Genomic DNA, 21729 nt, shown 5'->3' with positions numbered 1-21729 from the left:
CTATGGGTCATCTCTAAAGGGCTTTGGAGTTTGATTTTCTGAGATACCCATGAGAGTTATTTGAATAATCTAAGGTCATACATTACTGTGAGGATGCTCTAGCACCTTTATAAAATCTAGCAGGAATTGCTTAATATTTGGCTGGTTCTTAATTTTTTAAACTTGACTGTTAGCATGCCCAATATTTAATATTCAAAAAAGTTATTTTTATATTTAATTCTGTTACTCCTGGAAACAACTTTCCACATAATTTGTCACATTTTGGGGGGTATGTAACAATTTTTATGGTTCCTTAGTTTTTTACTGTCTTTGAAGAAACCTGTATGCTGTAAACATGAATAGCATGGGGTTTGATGCTGTTTCATATCACTAGACTCTAATCTCACCCAAATGCAGAAAGCATGATTGGCCTTCTAGGTACGTGTTCTATTTTCTCTCTGTCACCATCTACTCTGTTGTGTCCTCACTAACCTTGTTAATGTACACAATATCAAGTTTTCAATTCACAGATGCATGTTGTTTTTAAAGCTTTTATCACATCCTGTGCTGTTGAATAGATCACTGACATAGATCACTTGTGCATTTGAGCTGCCTAACATTCACAGAATTGCTGCGCCTTGGTAAGTAGAGGATATTTTGATGAAGTGTATTATTTAAAAAAAAACAAAACTAAGTTGCATGAAACTCTCCCTGCTGTTATATAACAGACTGACCTGTGATTTTTTTACTTTACCTTTCAGCTGGATAAAGTGATTGCAGGCACCGTTGATCAGACAACTGGAGAAGTCCTTTCAGTCTTTCAGGCAGTTTTAAGAGGCCTCATTGACTATGACACAGGAGTCAGGTTGCTTGAGACACAGCTGATGATTTCTGGTCTAATTTCACCAGAGTTGAAAAAGTGCTTTGACCTCAAAGATGCCGAAAGACAAGGCCTTATTGATGAACAAATTTTGTGCCAACTCAAAGAGCTAAATAAAGCTAAGGAGATGATTTCTGCTGTGCCATCTACCACAATTCCTGTGCTGGATGCTCTTGCTCAAGGCGTGATATCAGAATCCATGGCTGTCAAAATTCTTGAGATACTGCTTTCCACAGGCTTTCTGGTTGTTCCAGCTACGGGAGAACAGTTGACCCTACACAAAGCATTCCAGCAGAACTTGGTTTCCTCAACATTATTTTCTAAAGTTCTAGAAAGGCAAAATATGTGCAGGGACCTAATTGACCCCTGCACCTCTGAGAAGGTGTCTTTAGTAGATATGGTACAAAGAAGTGTTTTACAGGAAAGTACTGGGATGTGGTTTCTACCTGTGAGACCACAAGAAGGGGGCAGAATAACGTTAAAATGTGGAAGAAGCATAAGCATTTTAAGAGCTGCTCATGAAGGTCTCATAGACCGTGAGACCATGTTTAGGTTATTGGGTGCTCAGCTTCTGTCTGGTGGTCTAGTCAATTGTAACTCTGGTCAAAAACTGACTGTTGAAGAAGCCATGGCAGAAGGGGTGCTTGACAGAGACACTGCCCACAGTATTCTCACCTATCAGGTTCAAACAGGTGGAATCATCCATTCTAATCCCGCTAAACGCTTAACAGTAGATGAGGCAGTCCAGTGTGATCTGATAACTTCCAGCAGTGCTCTCTTGGTTCTAGAGGCTCAGCGAGGCTATGTTGGACTCATTTGGCCCCATTCTGGTGAAATATTCCCTACATCTTCCTCCTTGCAGCAAGAATTGATTACAAATGAGTTGGCCTACAAAATACTGAATGGCAGGCAGAAAATAGCTGCTCTTTATATTCCAGAAAGTTCTCAAGTCATTGGTTTGGATGTTGCCAAGCAGCTTGGAATCATAGATAATAAAACAGTATCAGTTTTAAAGAATATAACACTGCCAGATAAAATGCCTGATTTAGGAGATTTAGAGACATGTAAAAATGCCAGAAGGTGGCTCTCTTTCTGTAAATTCCAGCCATCTACAGTTCATGATTACAGGCAAGAAGAGGATGTTTTTGATGGAGAAGAGCCAGTGACAACTCAGAACTCAGAACAAACTAAAAAATTATTTTTATCTTACTTGATGGTAAATAGTTATATGGATGCCAACACAGGGCAGAGGCTTTTGCTATATGATGGAGACTTGGATGAGGCAGTTGGTATGCTACTAGAAGGTTGCAGGGCAGAATTTGAGGAGGACATACCCACAAGAGAAAGTCCTGATGTCTTAAGCTTCCCTGGTGTAGTTCTTACTAATGTTCCAAGAATAGAAAAGGATGAATGTGCAACTTCACCAGCTACTTTTTATAAATCTCATTACACTGAACCTGAACATGAAGAGAATCCTGAAAATAGAAAGTGTGCCATAGATGAAGACTTTCATGAAATGGGAAATAATGTTATCACTAGTGCATCTTACCAGTCTGACAACCTGGCAAATACAATAACAATTGATAATAAAGTTAACAGTTCATTCAGTGTATGTGTTCCCAATCCCTTATCGTATTCAACACAAACTGAACTTGGAAAAGCTATCATGTTTAGACATGGCTCTGAAAAAATACTTAATAAATGTGAAAGTCAAAGTCAACTTGCAACAAATGAACATGCAGATGAAAACAGCTGTTCTAAAAACATTCAAAACTTTGCAAGTAATTTGATAACAAATCCTATCATGACATTAAAAACTGGTAGACTCTGTGATTTGAATGAATTGGAGAATGAGGATAACATCAGCCAGGATGCATCTATCTTTGACTATTCCCCCAGGCTAAGTGCCTTATTAAGCCATGATAAATTGAGGCACAGTCAGGGAGATTTAAATAATGGACACACCCCAGAGAGCAATGGCAATAAATATGAAGCCTCTTCATTGTCATTTAATGACCAAAGCATGTTATCAGATCAAAGAATGGGAGAAAAATTTCAAGACCAGTTTCTGGGAATTGCAGCTATTAATATCAGTTTACAGGAAGAGCACTCTGAACAAAAATCTTTGAATATTGGCGGTAGTACCTCTCAAGTACAATATCACAATGATAAATATGTGTCACATACTTCTGGGGAGAATGAAAAATTGCCTGGTGCTTCTCAGCCAAAAGCTGAAGAGGAGCAAAAGGAGTGTGAAGTGGAAGAGGACTCCTGTGCCATGTCTCCAGGGGGTGGTCCTGATAGTGCCAGCCCACCTCACATACTTGGTAAACCGTGGCATGAAGAAATTGCCAGTGCTGGTGACTATGAAACGTCACTGCTGGATGATCAGCAGAGTGACACAGGAACAGACACTGATAGTGATGATGACTTTTATGACACTCCCTTATTTGAAGATGACGACCATGATTCTCTGCTTCTTGAAGGTGATGACCATGATTGTCTGCAGCCCGAGGACTATGATACACTGCAAGAGGAAACAGATGGGACAGCACCTCCTGGTGAAGTTTTTTATGATGTTCCAAAAGAGAATGAAGATTCTGTGGTTGCCCAGGAGGAACTAGTTGGTAGCTTAAATTTGAGGGGCAAAGCGCAATGTCTGCAGGATTTTCTTGTAGATATTGAGAAAGTTGAATTTGATTCTGGTGACAGAAAGCATTTAAGATCTGCTGACTTAGATGTGAGTGTATCAGAAAGGGGACCCACAAATGACCTTGAAGGTGAAGAGTGCGACTCATTGACTGATAATGAAACTGTGGGAAAGGAAGAGAGCTTTGGTGCTTCATTAAAATTTGATGACACTGGCAGTTGGAGAGGAAGAAAACAAGAGGTTGTAACTGGACAAGAATTTGAATCTGATACTGATCATTTAGATTCTGTGCAAAGTGAAGAAAGTTATGGGTATTATATATGTGACAGTAATGATCAGGATGATGATGATGATGACAACCTTGGTAATGATGATCTTGGTGAGGAGGAAGGGGGAGAAGTGGAAGATGAGAATGGAAGACCAATGTACCAAGATAAGGCTGAAGATAGCCAGTTTTGTCCTACCGCTAGAAAGGAAAACAGTGATGAAAATCAAAATATTCATAAAGTGATTCTCTTGGATGAAATGCGTAATTGTAATTCTTTAGAAAAACAGCAGAGTGTAAGTGTTCTACAGCTAGAATCAGCTAGTGAGGGCAACATAGTTACTGACAGAGGCAGCCTTCCAGAACATATAACTGAGGCTGTTGGAAAAAGCAAAGAAAATCTTTCAAGTCATGAGATGGCACTTAAAGATTTATTGCTGCCTGTCACTGAAGATACTGAATCAGAAAAAGCCTTAGGCCCTGAGGATGTTTCACAAAATAACATCAGTTCACCTTCTGAATTTGAGAGCAGTCCAGTGAACACAGAGGTCAAATTGATTCAAGGGCCAGAATCTGCAGACTTTGTGAAAGGCAGAGGTCAATATCTTGAGACTGTAACATCTAAAGGTGAGTCATCTTATGATAAAATAATTTGTTCTGAGCCTAAGTTAACAGGAAAACCTGCGGAAGGCCAGGTGTCATCCGTAGTCTCTGTGATAGACAGAGATCACCAAGGAAATGGAAGAAGTTCAACTAAAGGGAAAAACAGCAAAAGCAATATGCAAACAGAGAATGAGAGTTCAGTTCAGAAAACGTGTTTAGAACAAGGAGAACTGCTTTTAGAAGGCCCAGAAGAAGAAAATAAATACCTCAAACATTTACGTAATAAAGGAGAGAACCTCAAGCTAGACAAGACTCAGTTTCCATTGCCGTACATCACAAACACTGAAGAACTTAATCAGAAAGGAAGCCTGAAAGAAGCAACTGTAACTTTTAAAGATGAATCAAAGGAGGCACAAACAATGATTAGTAAAAGTCCAGTTCAATTTGAGGATCTTGAAGAAATATTTGACACATCAGTTTCCAGAGTGGACAGTGATGACATTTCTTCACACATGACCTTATCTGAAGGGAATACCAGCCTCAAGGAAGGTTCATTCATTGAGGGATCTGAGAAAAAGCTTGAGTTGTTTACTGCTTTAAAACATTGTGCTAAAAATATAAAAGCAGAAGATGTGCTGAAACCGAATGAAGACAACCCAAGCCATGTCTTAATAGCTGCCCCTCCCGTGAAAGAAGATATGCAGGTAGAAGTTAATAATATGAAAGTGAAGTCAACACCTACCCAAGAAGACCAGCCTCTAAATGACACAGTTCAGCAAAATGATCTTTGTACTAAAGAAAGTATCTTGGAAGGAGCAACACAAATTCCTCAGTTCACACCAGAAAATAGCAATACCACCCTTTCAGTCTTACCTTTTAAAAATGTGGAAGATCTTGAAGAAAACAGCAATTTTGTAAAGTCAGAGCTCTATATGAATGGAATAAAAAATAATAACTCTAGTAACATTTTAGAAACTGACTACTACTCCTCAGAAATTAATGATAAGAAAGAAAGAGTTGAGAAACAGTCACCAAAAGAACAAGCCTCGTCTCTAAGACCCCAAGAAAAGGAGGTTCAGATTCCTGATTTATCTCCACTACTTGTGGAGGATATAAAGAATATCTTGAAAAGCGGTTTGAAAGAAGGCCATACGAATCCTCAAGAGGTGGGAGACCTTTCAACTTGTGCAGATGCTAAAATTTTAATTCAAAACTTAATTAAAAGGGTTAGTTCATCACAGTTGGTAAATGAAGCATCCAGTGTGCCCAGCGACTGTAAAAATGATGATAACTATGGAGTTTGCCCCATGGGTAACTCATCAGAACTGAAAGCAGAAAAGACAGATGATGCTTCCTGTTTTGCAAATCTGAAGTCTGATCTTCTCCTTAATGTACTGAAGCAAAATCAACAGAACCAGAAAGTCACAGGAGTTTTGGAGTTGATGAGAGATTTAACTCAAACGGATTGTGACCTAGAGAAAAGAGAGATTTCATCTAGAGTACTTCCACTGCAACTTGAACAGATTTTCTGCAAGCTGCTTTCTGATGGATATTCAGAAAAAGGAGAAGAGACGGGAATCGTGACTCCAAAAACAGGTACTGCTTGTGAGATAGTGGAAGAAAAGCCACACGTTCTTGATTATCTTAAACACAAAGAAGGAAATCTCTGTTCCCTTAACATACAAACTACAAAAGAAATTGGACTGGAAAGTTCTGCTGGGTGTGCTTCAGCATTACCAAGAGACAGAAAGCTTGAGCAGCTCTATAATGATTTCCCAAACCACTTGGAATGTATTTCTGGATCAAAAGAAATGACCTCTGGGGATAGCTCAGTGGAACAAGTAAGTCGATTTTTATGTTTTATATGGAAGTACCTGCATGAAACATTTGAGAACAATCCCATACATTTTATTTGCTTTAAAAATCTGCATAAAGGCGATTGAATCAAAATGTCCAAATTTGTTTTTAGTTTTCCACTGAGTTGCAGCAGTGTTTACAGCACACTGAAAAAATGCACGAATATTTGGCTTTGTTTCAAGATATGAAGCCCCCCCTAGACAACCAGGAGTCTATGGATAACAATCTAGAAGCTTTAAAGAATCAACTGAAACAGTTAGAGGTAAGAATTATCTGCTGCTTTGTTAGTTAGCTTTACATTACTGTAACACATACCTGAAATAACCAACTTATAATGAGAAAAGGTTTATTTGGACTCCTAGTTTTGCAGTTTCCAATCTATGGATCAGTTAAACTGGCCCTGTTGCTCTTAGGCCAATGGAGAGGCAGCACATTGTGGTGGGGAGTAGGTGGTAGAATAAAACCACTTACTGTATGGCTGGAGAGCAAAAGAAAGACACTTGTTTTACTCTATTTTGTCGTATCCTCCCAGATATGGAACACTTATAAACACTTATGCACATCTGTAATATATAATATAATAATGCTAATTAAATATAATTGGATCATACAACAATTATGATACTAATTAATGTAATAGATATAAGCTCTGGATTATAATTTCCAACCTGTTTTAGTATACCTGTGTCAGTTTCGTTGAACTATTTACAGAATTGAAAACTTAGAGTTTAATGGGTTAAGATAAGGACCTATAAGCCCCTTTAAGGCATATCTGTGGCAACCTAAAGACCTCCCACTAGGTCCCACCTCTGAAAGTTTCCTCTACTTCCCATAGCCCTAAGCTGGGGTACCCAGCCATGGGACATCCTGGATCCAACTCTAACAATTATCTATTTATGGATTTATGGTATCAGCTAAGCAAGCACTAAGTACTTTTTTGTTTATGTTTGTGTTTTTCACTGAACAGTAACCAGATCTGGGGTATGTTTCTTTTCAGACATTTGAACTGGGATTGGCTCCAATTGCTGTGATTTTAAGAAAAGATATGAAGTTGGCAGAAGAGTTCTTGAGGTCTCTTCCCAGTAACTTCCCCAGAAGACATCTTGAGGAGCTGAGCATGAGCCACCAGAGCTTGCAGGCTGCCTTCTCTTCCCTTGGCAGTGTGTCTTCAGAAAGAATGAAGCATATTATGCTTGCAGTGGACTCTGAAATGGTAGGCATGAAAGCAGCAAATTTTGAATGAAATTTGGGTGTTTGAGAATTTAGTCACAAGATGAAGTATTTTAGTTTTAGAATGTTAAGCCCTTAAAAAAGAACCCCTGTTTATAGAATTCTGAAATTTTGGAGACAGAAATGAATGTACAACTTTATTTTCCAGTCTAAACTAGCAGTTTCCCATGAGGAATTTCTGCATAAACTTCAGTCTTTCTCAGATTGGATATCAGAAAAGAGCAAATCTGTGAAGGATATTGAGACTGTGACTGTTCAAGATCCTGAACATGTAAAGAAAAGTTTGGCGTTTCTTAAGGCAAGTACCAGAATTAATGTGACAAAGTACATTATAAAATCTATGGATGTATGTAGTGAGTATTTAAAAATTGACTTACTATATAAATCTTTTTGACTTCCCTAAGACAAAAAAGAATTATTTCCTTTGTCTCTAAGAGGTGTGTCTTCATAGTTGACACAACCATAACATAATCACAACTTTTGGGACAGGGTCTGTGGCTCAGTGGTAGAGTGCTTGCCTTGCATGCGTGAGGCACTGGGTTCAATCCTCAGCACCACATAAAAATAAAAAAATAAAATAATGATATTGTGCCCACCTATAACTAAAAAGTAAATTAAAAAAGAGTGAAGGGGAGAATTAAAAAAAAAATAATCACAACTTTGTGGATGCTATTCTGATGCTGTCCCAAATGCTTTATCAAACTATGACTACTGTTGACATATTGAGATTTGTATGTATATATTTGTTTATGTATTATTTAATCACATAAACACAAAATAGTATAAATTATACACAGTAGTATAAGTAGTTTTTCTATGGTAGTCAGTTTTGGCATGATTTTTTATTTTCAAGCTCTTAGTTTGAACAACATGCCCCATGAACATGGTGAGACTCCTTTCCTCAGAATCAGAAAATTGAAATTCTGGCCTGTTTAATTCATTCATATTTCAGATTTCCTGGATTCTTATTTATGTGTTACCACAATTAAATAGATGTTGTGAATATTAGGGACTGATATTTAATGTCATTGGTTCTCTTAAGTGTTATAAATATATGTAAATTGGATCTTTGTCTTTTGGCAGAATTTAAGTGTGATTTGACAGGGTAAGATAAAGTATTCCTGGAAGGGTTATTTATTTTACATAGTGTATTAACTATCATGCATTTAATTAATTAATTGTCATGTTACTAGATGATGAATAATGAGAACAGTGTCATTAAACTGTTGACTACTGATCAAAGGAGCATATTTGAAAGTCAGTCATATTAGTATAAACTTCATCATGGCTTCATTCTCTCTTGATAACTTCTACAACTTTGTTTACAGAATGTTTTAAAAGATCTTGGACATACCAAAATGCAACTGGAGACGACTGCCTTTGATGTTCAGTTCTTCATTTCTGAATATGCACAAGATTTGTCCCCCAACCAAAGCAGACAACTGCTGAGGCTCTTAAATACAACTCAGAAGTGTTTTCTTGATGTACAGGAATCAGCAACTACTCATGTGCAACGTTTAGAGATTCAGTTACAGCTAGAACAAGATCTCGATGATCAGAAGGTTTGCCTTTGTAGAGATGGAATTCTTTGTTTTGACTTTACTGTGAAAACTTAATGTAGATTGCAAGGATTATAGCATTGGTAGAAAGATTTTCTGGACGGTGTTAATGGACAGGACACAATGTAGAGACCCTGCAGTGTTTAACAGATATTGTTTTTTATAACGATGCCATAATTTAGCTTAGACTCCCTGACACTAGTTATTGTAGGTCCATTCTTTATCTTCTGCCCCTCACCTATCCCCAAGAATAGGAAATGCAGATGCACTCAGAAATGTCAAGGGATAAATTAATGAACATATGGCAAAGGAAAGATAAGAGTATCTTTTTCTTCTGGGAGATGATATGGCAGCTCTGACTGTGGGCTTTAGGGTCAAATTGCCTGAGTTTGCATGCCAGCTGCCATACTCACTTGTGTAAGTGAGAGCAAGTCACTTAACCTTAGTTTTCTGATGGGTAAATTGGAAATAATAAGTGTTTATCTGGTAGTGTTATGAACACTGACAAAAGAGTATATATAAAACACTTAGCATGTGCTAGGTTTTTAATAAACATGAAATGTTATACTCTGACTGTAAGATGAATAATTAGTATATATATAATAAGAACATGAAAGAGGCAAGTAATTAGTTTTGACTTATTAATCTTTTGGGAGATTTACTGATTTGCACTAGAGTGCTATATCTAATAGCAATTATGAGCAAAATTTGGGAATGTAATTAGACATAGTGATTAAGTAAAATATATCGCATGCAATTTTTTCTTTATTATTTCCTGAAGCATCCAGGCATTGTCTCTAGCATGATAACCTATATATTCTTATCAGATATGTTGACTGACAAATCACGACTAACTTCTCTTTTGGTGTCCTTTTGCAGAATTAATTATGTGTGTCGCAGGTTTCAAGAGCTTAAGAAAATGGGATGTTTCTTCCTGTCGGTCAGAAGTTCCATCTCTTACACATATGCATGGCCAGTATTCTGTTGAGCAATTTCATCCACACATGATCTCTTTCCTTGTATATGGGACATGCTCGTTCTTTCTGTATCACTTGGCTCAGTGTGTACCCCACTGCTATCATGTTTACAGCATACTTATAAAAGCTTAGTAGAGGAAATTTGAAAAGTGTGTTCTAATAAGAAATAACACAGTAATTTTGAACATACATTAAAGGTGTTTTGGGATTTCTCCACTTTAGATTGTGGCAGAGCGTCAACAGGAATACAAAGAGAAACTGCAAGGGATATGTGATCTCCTCACCCAGACTGAGAACCGCCTCATCGGTCACCAAGAAGCCTTTGTGATTGGAGATGGCACCATGGAGTTGAAGAAGTACCAGTCCAAGCAAGAGGTAGAACTTGGTTTTGTATTAGCAAAATACAAAATAACTGTGTTCATGTTAGGTTTGATTACTGTCATTTGGAAGGCAATAAGATAGTTGAAAAATAGAAAAGTTTTAGATTTTTCAGAAGCAAGGCATACCTAGAGGTTCCCGGCCTGAGCTTTAAATTTTATATTAAAAGTTGGATTTCCAACTTGGAGCAGGCCAGGTAATTTTCTTGGTAAGAAACTGGATGGGAGGAGGTATTAAAGGAGGTTTGATGGTGGAAATAGCTTGAGTGGTAAATTAAAATTTGAATCCATTTAAAGTTAGACTTCTCACTTGTAGACCAGGAAAAATTAGCCATCACTTTGGGGTTTTTGTTTGCTTGTTTGTTTTTCACTTTCTTAGCTGCTGCTACTTCCTCCCATATTTCTCTGTCATTTGTTCCCTTTTATTGAAGGATAATGAAAAACAAATTAAAAACATCAGATAAGAATATCTTTATTTTGATATCAGGATAAAGAATATTCTCACTCACTAGATACCTGTTTGTTCAGATTCCAGCCTATACCTATTGTTAGCTTCATAACTTAATGTCTTTGAGCCTTGGTTTGTTCATTGGTTGTATTTTCATTGCTACATTATTATAAGAGTTAAGTAATATTCTGAATTGAGTCATGAGCATAGTGTCACACAGTAATGACTAAATAAATAGGATCTCTTTCAATTCAGATATTTCTCAGAAAAATTTAGGAGGCTTAAGATATGGAGAAAAATAATATTAAAACTCAAACGTAGTATAATGTAGAGAATTAAAGTGCACAATAACAGAGAAAAAGTTACATAGGAAAATCTCCTCTGTTGAGACAAGGGAAAACTACTGAGAAAAGATCTTAATTTTGAGCTTCCTGGCAGTCAGGTCAAAGAAGCAAATATTATAAGGTCTGATGTTTAACAGAAGGAGGTATCTTAGTTCACTGGGGGAACTGTTTTCTTTTTATCCTGAGCAGTAAATATATATCCCTCATATATATGTTTAGCAACAGAATAAATATTACTATGTATTTACAAACTTTGTAAGTATACTTGTAAAAAAAATCAGCACATGCAAATTTGCATGTATACTGACTACTTCAGTGTTTTCAGAATTTCACAAACTACATTTTTTTTGTTAAGCATGAAAATCTCATGCTTTTCCTCTTTGTTGAGATTTAAAATTATATTAAGTCTTGTGATTGCTATAAACCAATTCAAATAAACATTTTCAAAATGCTTTGTCAAACTACATGTGCTGGACTCTCTGTTTTCCCTTCTAAGAATTATAGCTCTAGAAGAGTGAAGTCGATAATAATGTACTGTTTTTTCTTTTATGTTTCAGGAGTTGCAGAAAGATATGCAGGGAAGTGCACAGGCATTGGCTGAAATAGTGAAAAACACAGAGAACTTCTTAAAAGAGAATGGTGAAAAGCTGTCCCAAGAAGATAAGGCTTTGATAGAACAGAAACTTAATGAAGCGAAGATAAAATGTGAACAGCTGAATTTAAAGGCAGAACAGTCGAAAAAGGAGCTGGATAAAGTTGTGAAGACAGCAATCAAGGAAGAAACTGAAAAGGTCCTATTCAAATGCATGGTTCACTCTTGCTTTGTCAAAAATGATTACGTAGCAGCTACTTGATTTTATTTAGTGATATCGGGTGGTAGTGAGCAGTAAGTAGCACCAAGAACTAGAATTCTGGGTGTCCAAGTTGTAACTGGCCAGATACAACAAAAGCCTTGGAACATTGGCTTTGCTTCACTTCTTAAAATTGAGTGGGCTGTGAGACTCTGGACTTGTGGAGAGTGTGATCCCGCATCAATAGTAATTAAAATTTTGGAATGTATTTCTAAGAGCAATGAGAACTTCAGAGTAAACTGCCTGTTGCTTTAAGATTTAATTTCAATGTGTAAACTTTTCACTGCCAATTTTTAAAATCTGAAACTATCTAAATATTTATTTACTCTGTGGGTGTCTTAAAACCATGCCTTGGCCTGCAATTATAATACCTGTGTGAACCTTCCCTTTCCTGCCCAGGTTGCTGCTGTGAAGCAGCTGGAAGAGAGCAAAACCAAAATAGAAAACCTTTTGGACTGGTTGTCAAATGTCGACAAAGATTCAGAAAGGGCAGTGGCAAGACACAAGCAGGTCATTGAGCAGAATGGGACCCATTTTCAAGAAGGCGATGGCAGGTCGGCGATGGGAGAAGAGGATGAAGTCAATGGTAACTTGCTGGAAACTGACCTTGACGGACATGTTGGAACCACTGAGGAGAATCTGAATCAGCAGTACCAAAAAGTGAAGGTATGTGGCTTTAAACATAGTGGTGTCATCAGATTCTGTTTCCAGGTCAGTAAAAATAGAAACGACCTAGCACATATGAAGACTTGATGGCCACAGAAGGGGATGTCCTTTGTTATCCTGATGTTAAATATAGATTAAGTGAATTACAGACGAGTCAGAAAAAATAAAGAGAACTCATTAGTGATGGCGCACTCTACATAAGTGAGGCAGTAGCATAAGCAAGTAACCGAGCCCATAGTAACAGTTGACATTTATGGGACCATTACGATGGGCCAGATACTCTTCACTCTTTCTGCCTTACCTCATTTAGTCCTCCCAGTTACTCTTCAAGGTTTTTATTTTCATTTTACAGGAAAACTGTGACTTACAGAGCTCAAGTAGCTTGCCCAAGTTATACATGTTGTAAGGGAGAGGGTTTGGATTAAAATTTAGCCTGGTCCTCAGTCACTCTGGTAGGTTTGAATCCATGTTTGCAGACTGGCTTGCTGAGCAGTCTTGAGCTCACTTGTATTCTTTCTGAGCTCAGCTCATCTAGACAGTGCAGGCTATTGTTGAAAGGAGATTATTGAAAAAAAAAAAAAAGCCCTTTAAGAAACTCTGAACCGTTGGAATTAAAGCTAGGATGGATGTCTACTACAGGATCAAAGGCAACCTTTGAAGAACCATTCTTAAAGTGTCACATAAATGATCTTGTCTCAGTGTTGTCTTTGGTTGTAGAAATGACTGGACGTAGTGCCTATCAGTGTCTGCAGGAAGTAGTCTTGGTATGGATCACATATACTCTTCACACTAAATTTGTGCTGTACAGAGGTTATTGTCTCCATTTTCACAGCCTGGAAACTGAAGTTCAGTGATGCTAAGTCACTCCAGTATTTTCTTTTATTATATCTGCTCCTTTAACTTCTATTTGGCTTCTCTGTGTATCGTTCATGCATAATTATCACAAAAATGTTTTTATTATTTTAAAATTGCAAGTTATTTTTTCCCTAACTAAATGTTTTATTGAGATCATTCCCTAATTTTTTAAAAAAAATATTTATTCAATAATAAGGTAAAGACTTTATCAGTCCCTCTTGGGTGGCTGTCAGGGAGCAATGAGTAAAATGTGATTAGATTATACCTGCTTCCTTTAGAATTAGAATAGAAATTTGTTATGTTTTTCCCCAGCTTCTCAAAAACATTTGTCCTCTGTGATTAGTATATAAGTACTTATTAGAGAAGTATGGAAATTTTCTTAAAAATAAGATTAGGGAAATCAAAATACAATTCTTGCTGTTCTGAAATTCATCAAAGGAGAATATCGTAAGGCTTGAGAAGTGGGGGCAAGAAGCCCTTTGTCACTGACACCTGTCAGTCCTGAGGCCACAGGGAGCTCCAGAGAGTTTTAAAATTATGGTCAATTTGTTTTCACTTAGGCCCAACATGAAAAGATCATCTCTCAGCACCAAGCAGTCATCATAGCCACACAGTCTGCACAAGCACTGCTCGAAAAACAGGGCCACTATCTCTCTCCTGAGGAAAAAGAGAAACTGCAAAAGAACATGAAGGAACTGAAGGTACATTATGAAACTGCACTGGCTGAGTCTGAGAAGAAAATGAAGTTAACACACTCCCTGCAGGAAGAGTTAGAGAAGTTTGATACTGATTATAGCGAGTTTGAGCACTGGCTCCAGCAGTCAGAGCAAGAGCTTGAAAACCTGGAAGCAGGTGCAGATGACTTCAGTGGCTTAATGGCCAAGTTGAAGAGGCAGAAGAGTTTCTCAGAAGATGTCATTTCTCACAAAGGTGACCTGAGGTACATCACAATTTCTGGAAACAGGGTGTTGGAAGCTGCCAAATCTTGCAGCAAGAAAGAGGGAGGCAAGGTTAGCAAGGACAATATTGACACTTCTGCAACCTACAAAGAAGTCCAGAGCAAACTGGATCATGCTACTGATCGCTTCAGGTCTCTCTACTCTAAGGTAATTTTTTTAAATTATTTTTTTTAGGGGAAAGATCAATCTATGGTTATAGTTTTCATGGTGTCCTTGTAACTTTTATTTTGAATTTAGAAGCAGGAAGCCTAAAAATCGATTCAGGGGAAATCATAGTTTAAGTTTCATTTATTTGCTTTACTTCTGACAGAGGTGTTTAAAGTTTAGGAGTTTAAAGTTACTTAGGTTTTTTTTTTATTTTTAATTGTACATGGACATAATACCTTTATTTTATTTATTTTATGTATGTGGTGTTGAGGATTGAACCCAGTGCCCTACACATGTGAGACAAGCCCTCCACTACTGAGCCACAACCCCAGCCCTAAAGTTACTTAGTTTTGACAGGGATTTACAGGAAGCCATAGATCACCACTGTAATATATAATATGACCACCAGATGGGGATCACGTGTAACTAAACTAAAAGGGGCTGTTGGCCTCAAACTTGGGAACTGCTTTCTTATCAAATGTAAGACTGCCCCACAGATATATTTGATGAGTACATTATTTGCATACTTAATTACTTACACGCTGTTTTGTTGCCTCCCCCCACTTTTTTTTTAACATCTGTGGACAAGTTAAGTAGTTTTGTTTAGAAACAACAACAACCACCTAAGCACTATTTCCGTTTTCAGTGTCAGTGTATAGACTGGCAAAGGGGCATAAGTGCTTTTAAAAGTATCACTGACTCTTTCTCTACACTCTTCTATTTGTGTCACTCAATCTTATACGATATTTGGAAATGATTTATTAAGCATTTGTAAATCTTTTCAACAAATGCAAATTTAAACACATGGTGTATAATACCCAGGGAATGTGCCCTGGCAGATCTGCTCTGATGATTGATATCTTTATCCTTTGTTTGAATTCATACAAATCTACTGACTATTTCCTTGTTTTTAGAGTTGCTTTTTGACTTCTTTATGTAAAGAGGGGGAAAAAACCCTCAGCTCTACAACTTTGGTTGAATTCCTTTGTTTCCCAAGTTACATAGTTCATAGGTCATAGAGTTATTTGACACGGGAGAAGATAGTAGGTTTTAATCTCCCTTGCATTTTGCCTCTTTTTTTTTTTTTTTTTTTTTTAGTGCAATGTTCTTGGAAATAATCTTAAAGATCTGGTGGACAAATATCAACACTATGAAGATGCTTCATGTGGACTTCTTTCTGGGCTTGAGGCCTGTGAGGCCATAGCAAGCAAACATTTACTTGAACCTATTGCTGTGGACCCCAAAAATCTGCAGAGGCAGTTAGAAGAGACCAAGGTAAGAAAGAAAAAAAGAGAAAGAAAGAGAAAAGCAAGAAAGACCATCAAATAGTTTCTCATGCTTTTGTGATTGTTTTACCTTGAGTAGAGGAATGAAGGATGGGAAAAGTATGCTTCTCCCTCCAGAGGGAGCTATGACTTTGATTCTCCAGTCTCCTCCCTTGCCCAGAGTTACTCAGCTGGTTTGACATTGCCCTTATGGGTATCTGCACTATCCAGTCTCCCCAAGTAAAACCCAGAATTGTCCAGGCCTCTTTATGTACCTTGTTCCTTTGTTTCTTCCTCTATTAGAATTAAGTTCTGTGAGGATAGGTGTTTTAGTTTTGTATATTGCTATGTTCCTAGTGCTTGGGCTGTTACCTGGACTAAAGTAGGCTCTCAATAAATATTTGTTCAAAAATGGGAAGGTAGAAGGAATAAGGGATCCCACTATAATACAGAGTTCTCAAGGGCCAGGACTGGGGTTTTTGTTGAGTATCCTCGTGATTCCTAGAAATATAGACTTCAATTTTTACTCAGCACAGTTCTCAAAATATCTGCCTGTGGGTTGGGGGGATTGCTTACTGTAGCACAGTTAGGTAGCATGTGCAAGTTCCTTAATTTGACCCCCAGCACCACAAAAGCAAAGCAGACTGTCTCCCTGCCTTTTCAGAAATGCAAGCTTGATATCATAATTGTATAATCATTCAGACCACAGTGTCAGAGAAAATCTCTATTTCTTAAATTTAAAGCATATTTTAAAATTCTAATGTAAGGAGAGAGAATGTTTTTAAAATATTTTATTCTTATTAGAAACAATCAATAATTTTGAATTAGAAAGTTCTAATTCATAAACTATTCAATGATTTCTTTTAGTTGGGGGTAGCAGCAACTAATTGCTACCCTAGCTAGAAAGTAAACAAAAAATTTTCAGTACACTGCCTTTTAGAATATAATTGCCTGTTCGTTACAGTGTCATGAACCACCATTGTGCCATTAACAAGGAAAACAGGTCCCCTATTAGTTGAGCTTAAAGTCAAGTATTGCCTGAGACTGGTGATTGCTTAGCTAAGGTAAATGTGGCAGATCAAAGCCAAGCAGTAAGACATTTGTGGAGTGTGTGGAAGTGAAGGCTGGGAGCAGGGAGTGGGTAGAGGGCCGAGGGCACTGCTGCTTTCCTGGGCTGGAGCGTTCACCCCATCTGACCTGCACACCAGGCAGTATCCTGGGCCAGGTAGGTGTCCCCAGATTAATGCAGCCCCCCTGTGGTTGCTACCTTCCTTCAATGTGCATTTTCAGTCCTGATTTTTGTTTGGTTCTTAATTAAGTTTTCAGTTCCCACTGATTATGTGTTCAAGGGCAGCATAAATGCCAACGGCAGAGGAGATACTGTGGCACTTAAGGCTATTGTTTTGATGAGAAATGCCAATAGTTTAACTAAGATTGATGATATTACGTTTAATTAGAAAGTTAGGCATTTTAGTATAATAGAAATATCTTTTAAGTTAGGTGTTTCTAGTGTAAAAATGCAATTTTTTAAAGTTAGATCTGTGTTAGGAAATGGATTACGGCCTATATAAAAGTAATTTTTATGTAACTAGAGCAAAATTAAAAAAAAAAAGACCCAAAGGATAGCTAAGCTTTTTAATTAAACTGATACAGAGATTAATTTTAGAATAGAAAAAAGTTATTTGGTTAGTGTTGAAAAAAGCTCCTCAAGTCCAAAGGCAGTCAAAGAAATACAAAGAGGAGAGAGCTATCTCAAAGGAGAATGAATTTTAATTAAGTCACAGCATAACTTTAAAAATTAAATGTGCAGTTGAAGCTGTTCCCGGCATATGTTTTGTTTTTCTTACAGATGATCTCCATATATAGTAAGGACTTTTATGAGGATTAGATAGTCTGTTTCTTTTGTATCTATTAATATTTAATGATTATTTCTTTCAATAATAAGATAAACACTTAAGACTACTACAGATTTTTTTCCCAGTACTAGGGATTGAATTCAAGTTGGATGCTCTGTCACTGAGCTATATCCTTAGCTTTTCAGAAAAATTATTTTCTATTTTGAGACACAGTCTCACTAAGTTGCCCAGATCAAACTTGGAATCCTCCTGCCTCAGCCTTCTGAGTAGTTGAGATTATAGGTGTGTACAACTGCACCTGTATAAAAATCAATCTTTCCTTCCCTTACATGCTTCTTCTTATATTCTGTTGTGTAACAAATGTAATTTTGGCGGGCCTCATTAGTTCATTTGAAATATTTCTATCCAATAGCATGTTGTTATTGGCCTTGTTTAAAAAAACAAAACAAAAAAAAACTATTAGCTGTGTTGTCAGTAGTCAGATACCACTAGGCTACAAGGACACTCCTCAAGATCCCCTCCAGAGAAATCACTGGATAAAACAAGATTTTAGCCCCTTCAGAGGCATAGAAGGCAGGATTCGGAGACCAGCCTGGAAGCCTAGGTTTGGAATCGGCCACAGGGCCAAATCATGTTGACCAATGATGTAGCCCTTTGAGGCTTGCACTGAGCCTGGTGGTGGTAAACCAGGAAAGTTTTATGACCTGGAAAAGGGCCCTCAGCTTCATAGGCTCCATCCTTTTCTGGTGCAGGCAAGAAGACCAAGGTCATAATCTTGTATTCTGTGTCATGGATGCTAATTCCATTGAAATCTATTCAAAATAAGACATATATTTAAATAATTTAATTTTCAGTTTTGTTACAAAGTAGTTATATAAAACATGATTCTCATTACATTACAACTTCATACATATTAACTCTTTTTTATTTAATTATGGAGAGCAAAGGCATGGGACATTTTGAGGAGAAGCGAAGAAGAGAGATTCTTTTATAATCCATTCCTTCATGTTAAGATAATATTGCATGTTAAGATAATAATGTAAGCCTGGTTGGCACTGGATGTTTTTATAGAACCATATAAAAGTTATACGTAACTTTTACATATATTTACTCTTTTCAGTAATCGGTTGCATTCTGGGTCCATTGTTAACTTTTGTGAAGACATTGTTAAGGTTTATTAAAACCCTATCTCTGTCCTTGGGGAACTCAAATATAACAACAACAACAACAAATTTCCTTAACTTTATTTCATTGTTTAAATAAACATTTGATGTAAATAAGCTGTCCCTATGGCCCAGATTTCAGTCTGATTGTAGGTAAAGTTCATGTCTCCAAGAATTTCCTCTACTTTCTGTTACTAAGTCTCTGGGAGAATTTCCCAAATAGATCTACTCTGATGTAGATTCTTTCCTCTGGAAGCAGGTCAGATCTGTTATTCTGACCACAGATCCCTTGTTGGCCAGGGTTGGGAGGGCCTTTCTACCTCTACGTGGGCTGCCTGTGTGTATTAGAGTTTCTTGTGTTATAAAGATTAGTTCAAGTTTCTGTTATTAGGTTTAAGCACTTATTTTAAATAATGAAAAAAAAATGCTGACATATAAGAAGGCCTTTTAGGTCTTACACTTGATATTTTCATTTATTTACTTATTTGTTCACTCACTTATTCCAGAAACTTTTATCGAGGCCTGCTCTATGGTAAATGCTGGGCTATGCATGGATAATAAAAAGCTGATTAGGATGAATTCCTAGTTCTCAGATAGGTGGCAGTTTGATAGAAGAGACAGATCAAGGCGATAACATTCACAGTATGTTTATGGGACTTCCCAGGAGAGTACTTACACAACTAGGTAAGGAGGCGGGGTGTGCAGGTTACATAAGAGGCCAGTGTGTAGAGATGTGAAGGCATTGGGTCCAGCATGAGCAAATAGCTAAGAAATAGCTGTGTTGTTGGGCATTTCTGGAACAGGAAATGGAGAAAGAGGAGATTGCAGATAGAATGGAGGAATAAATTACTTTGAGCCCTTTATAGCATGCTCAAATCTTAGCCTTACGAAGGGAAGTTCCTGGAACAGCAATTTGGTCAGATAACCTACTTTAGATAAAACACATAAGGGTCTCTCTCAGGGGAGTTGTTGGAGACAGATGCACAGTTAGGAGTCATTCTTCAGTGATCCACATGAGGGAATACCCTGCAGTGATCCGAAGACTGCAGAGCAGGGGTCTGACTTTAAAAAAGTGTAAAGCATGTAAACTGTCTGGACTTGATGGTTGATCTGCACATGGAAAAGGTTTAAGAGAAGATGGAGTCTAGAAGTAGTTCCAGGTTTAGTTCTCAGGTAATCAGATTTAACCTAGGAGGAAGTACAGGTGTGGGGAGTGAGAGATGAGTTCAGATTTTGATTTTTTTTTTTTTAATGAGTGTTAAGGTCCCTGTTTACACCCAGATGGAAACATTCAAGAAGCAGTTGGGAACCTGGGCCCATGACCAGAGATGAGTTAATCTCCATTTAAACATATGGGACTTTGAGATCTGAATGCTGGGCAGAGTAGAGCTCAAGTACCTTGGTGAATGAAGATAAGCCAAGCTTGGGGCCTGCCAGCCCACTTGGGCAGAGGTCTGTCAGGAGTGTTAGGAATCTAGAACTAGCTTCTGGGAGACTTTCTGCTCCCACCATTTTTCCTCACTCTCACAGTTGAATTGCATTTGCTTACTCAGATCTGCAGGTACCTCTGTGCTGCAAATTCAAGGGTTTGTTATCATTTGCCTTACATGATATTTCTGAACCAGTTGACACTTTCCCATTTTTCTCTCTCCTTGGGGTCAGAATTACTCTGGGTCCATTTCTACCTATTTGATCACATTTGTGCAGTCTCCTCTCCCTGTCATATAAACAGAAGTATCCTTCATGGTGCTGCTTAATCTCCTTCTCTCGTGTTTCTGGACTTTCTCCGTTAGTGGTCTCCTCAGGGGTCTTGATTTCTGCTTTATATCTAGTGCCATTTGTGTTCAGGGTCTCCTCCATTGCCAGCTTTGCTTTTTCTTTCTGTATAAAGTCCAGAAAGCTCTTTGAAGTCATGAACTCCCAAATAGGCTTATAAATTTGTGAACACAATTGTGTTACCTGGGCTTAAAAACTCAGGCTGCTTTTCTCCTCTTGGCTCCTCTGTGCTTTATTCCCGCCCTCAATGGGGCATTTTGTGATGATAGGTGTTCTGTCATCTGCTCTGCCTACCATGGCAACCACTAGTCACTGGGGGCTATTTTGCTCTGCAATTGAGGAATTGAATTTTAAATTTTATTTTATTTCATTTGAAAAATCACTGTAGTTAGCCACTACTGTATTGATCCTGAGTCCTCAGACATTCCCGACTCAAATTGTACTTTATCAGCCCTGACAGACCAGATAGTGCAGTGGTGCTCAGTCCTCAGTGGTCCTCACCTGACTGGTCTCTGCTTGCTTTTTCCCCCGCCACTGGATTTTTCCCATGAATTGCTACAAATTTAGCCTTCCTATAGGACAGCCCTGAACATTTCGACACTTAATCAAAAGCCCTGAATAAGTCTGCATTGCTGTCAGATACAACAGCAAGCCCTTGGCCTGGCTTTTGAGGCCTTTTCAGCCTGATTTCTGTTATGCCCCCACCCTTGTGCCTTCTGATTGTTCTGGGGGAGGTGCTCTCCCTCCCCACATCCACAGTCTCCATAGGCCCCATTGCAGTGGCACCACCATGGCAGTGGCCCTGTTTCCCTCCCTAGTTGCTCTGTTCCTCAACTTCCAGTAGCATTTTTTCCCTACTCATATTTGGTGCTTGTCACTTCCTGCCTTAGACTACAATTCCTGTAAGATTTGTGTCTATTTTATTTTTGTGTTCATGGAATATAGCAAGGCTTCTTGATAGATGTTTGGTAATTTTTATTGTATCAACAAACATAAATATAACTTGGTATTGAGTCAGGACC

The 21729-nt window shown here is 37.8% G+C and overlaps 1 protein-coding gene across 33 annotated transcripts in view; it reads left to right on the top strand.

The window, feature by feature from the left end:
- Dst (dystonin) overlaps nucleotides 1-21729 on the top strand; it is a 436897-nt gene that overhangs the window by 304970 nt on the left and 110198 nt on the right. For 26 of the 33 annotated variants that reach the window (XM_048805541.1, XM_048805534.1, XM_048805537.1 and 23 more), the window contains 10 exons: nucleotides 741-6218; nucleotides 6347-6496; nucleotides 7232-7447; nucleotides 7613-7762; nucleotides 8793-9026; nucleotides 10223-10375; nucleotides 11727-11960; nucleotides 12420-12686; nucleotides 14102-14647; nucleotides 15746-15922. In XM_048805541.1, coding sequence (XP_048661498.1) covers nucleotides 741-6218; nucleotides 6347-6496; nucleotides 7232-7447; nucleotides 7613-7762; nucleotides 8793-9026; nucleotides 10223-10375; nucleotides 11727-11960; nucleotides 12420-12686; nucleotides 14102-14647; nucleotides 15746-15922 — 7605 coding nt within the window. The remainder of the gene's footprint in view (nucleotides 1-740; nucleotides 6219-6346; nucleotides 6497-7231; nucleotides 7448-7612; nucleotides 7763-8792; nucleotides 9027-10222; nucleotides 10376-11726; nucleotides 11961-12419; nucleotides 12687-14101; nucleotides 14648-15745; nucleotides 15923-21729) is intronic. The other 7 variants (XM_015487875.2, XM_048805558.1, XM_048805559.1 and 4 more) reach the window with 1 other exon arrangement.

Source organism: Marmota marmota, unplaced genomic scaffold, assembly GCF_001458135.2.
Source record: "Marmota marmota marmota unplaced genomic scaffold, marMar, whole genome shotgun sequence".
NCBI classification, from domain to species: domain Eukaryota; kingdom Metazoa; phylum Chordata; class Mammalia; order Rodentia; family Sciuridae; genus Marmota; species Marmota marmota.
Note: the sequence above shows the minus strand (reverse complement) of the source record. Positions and strands in the feature narration are given on the sequence as shown.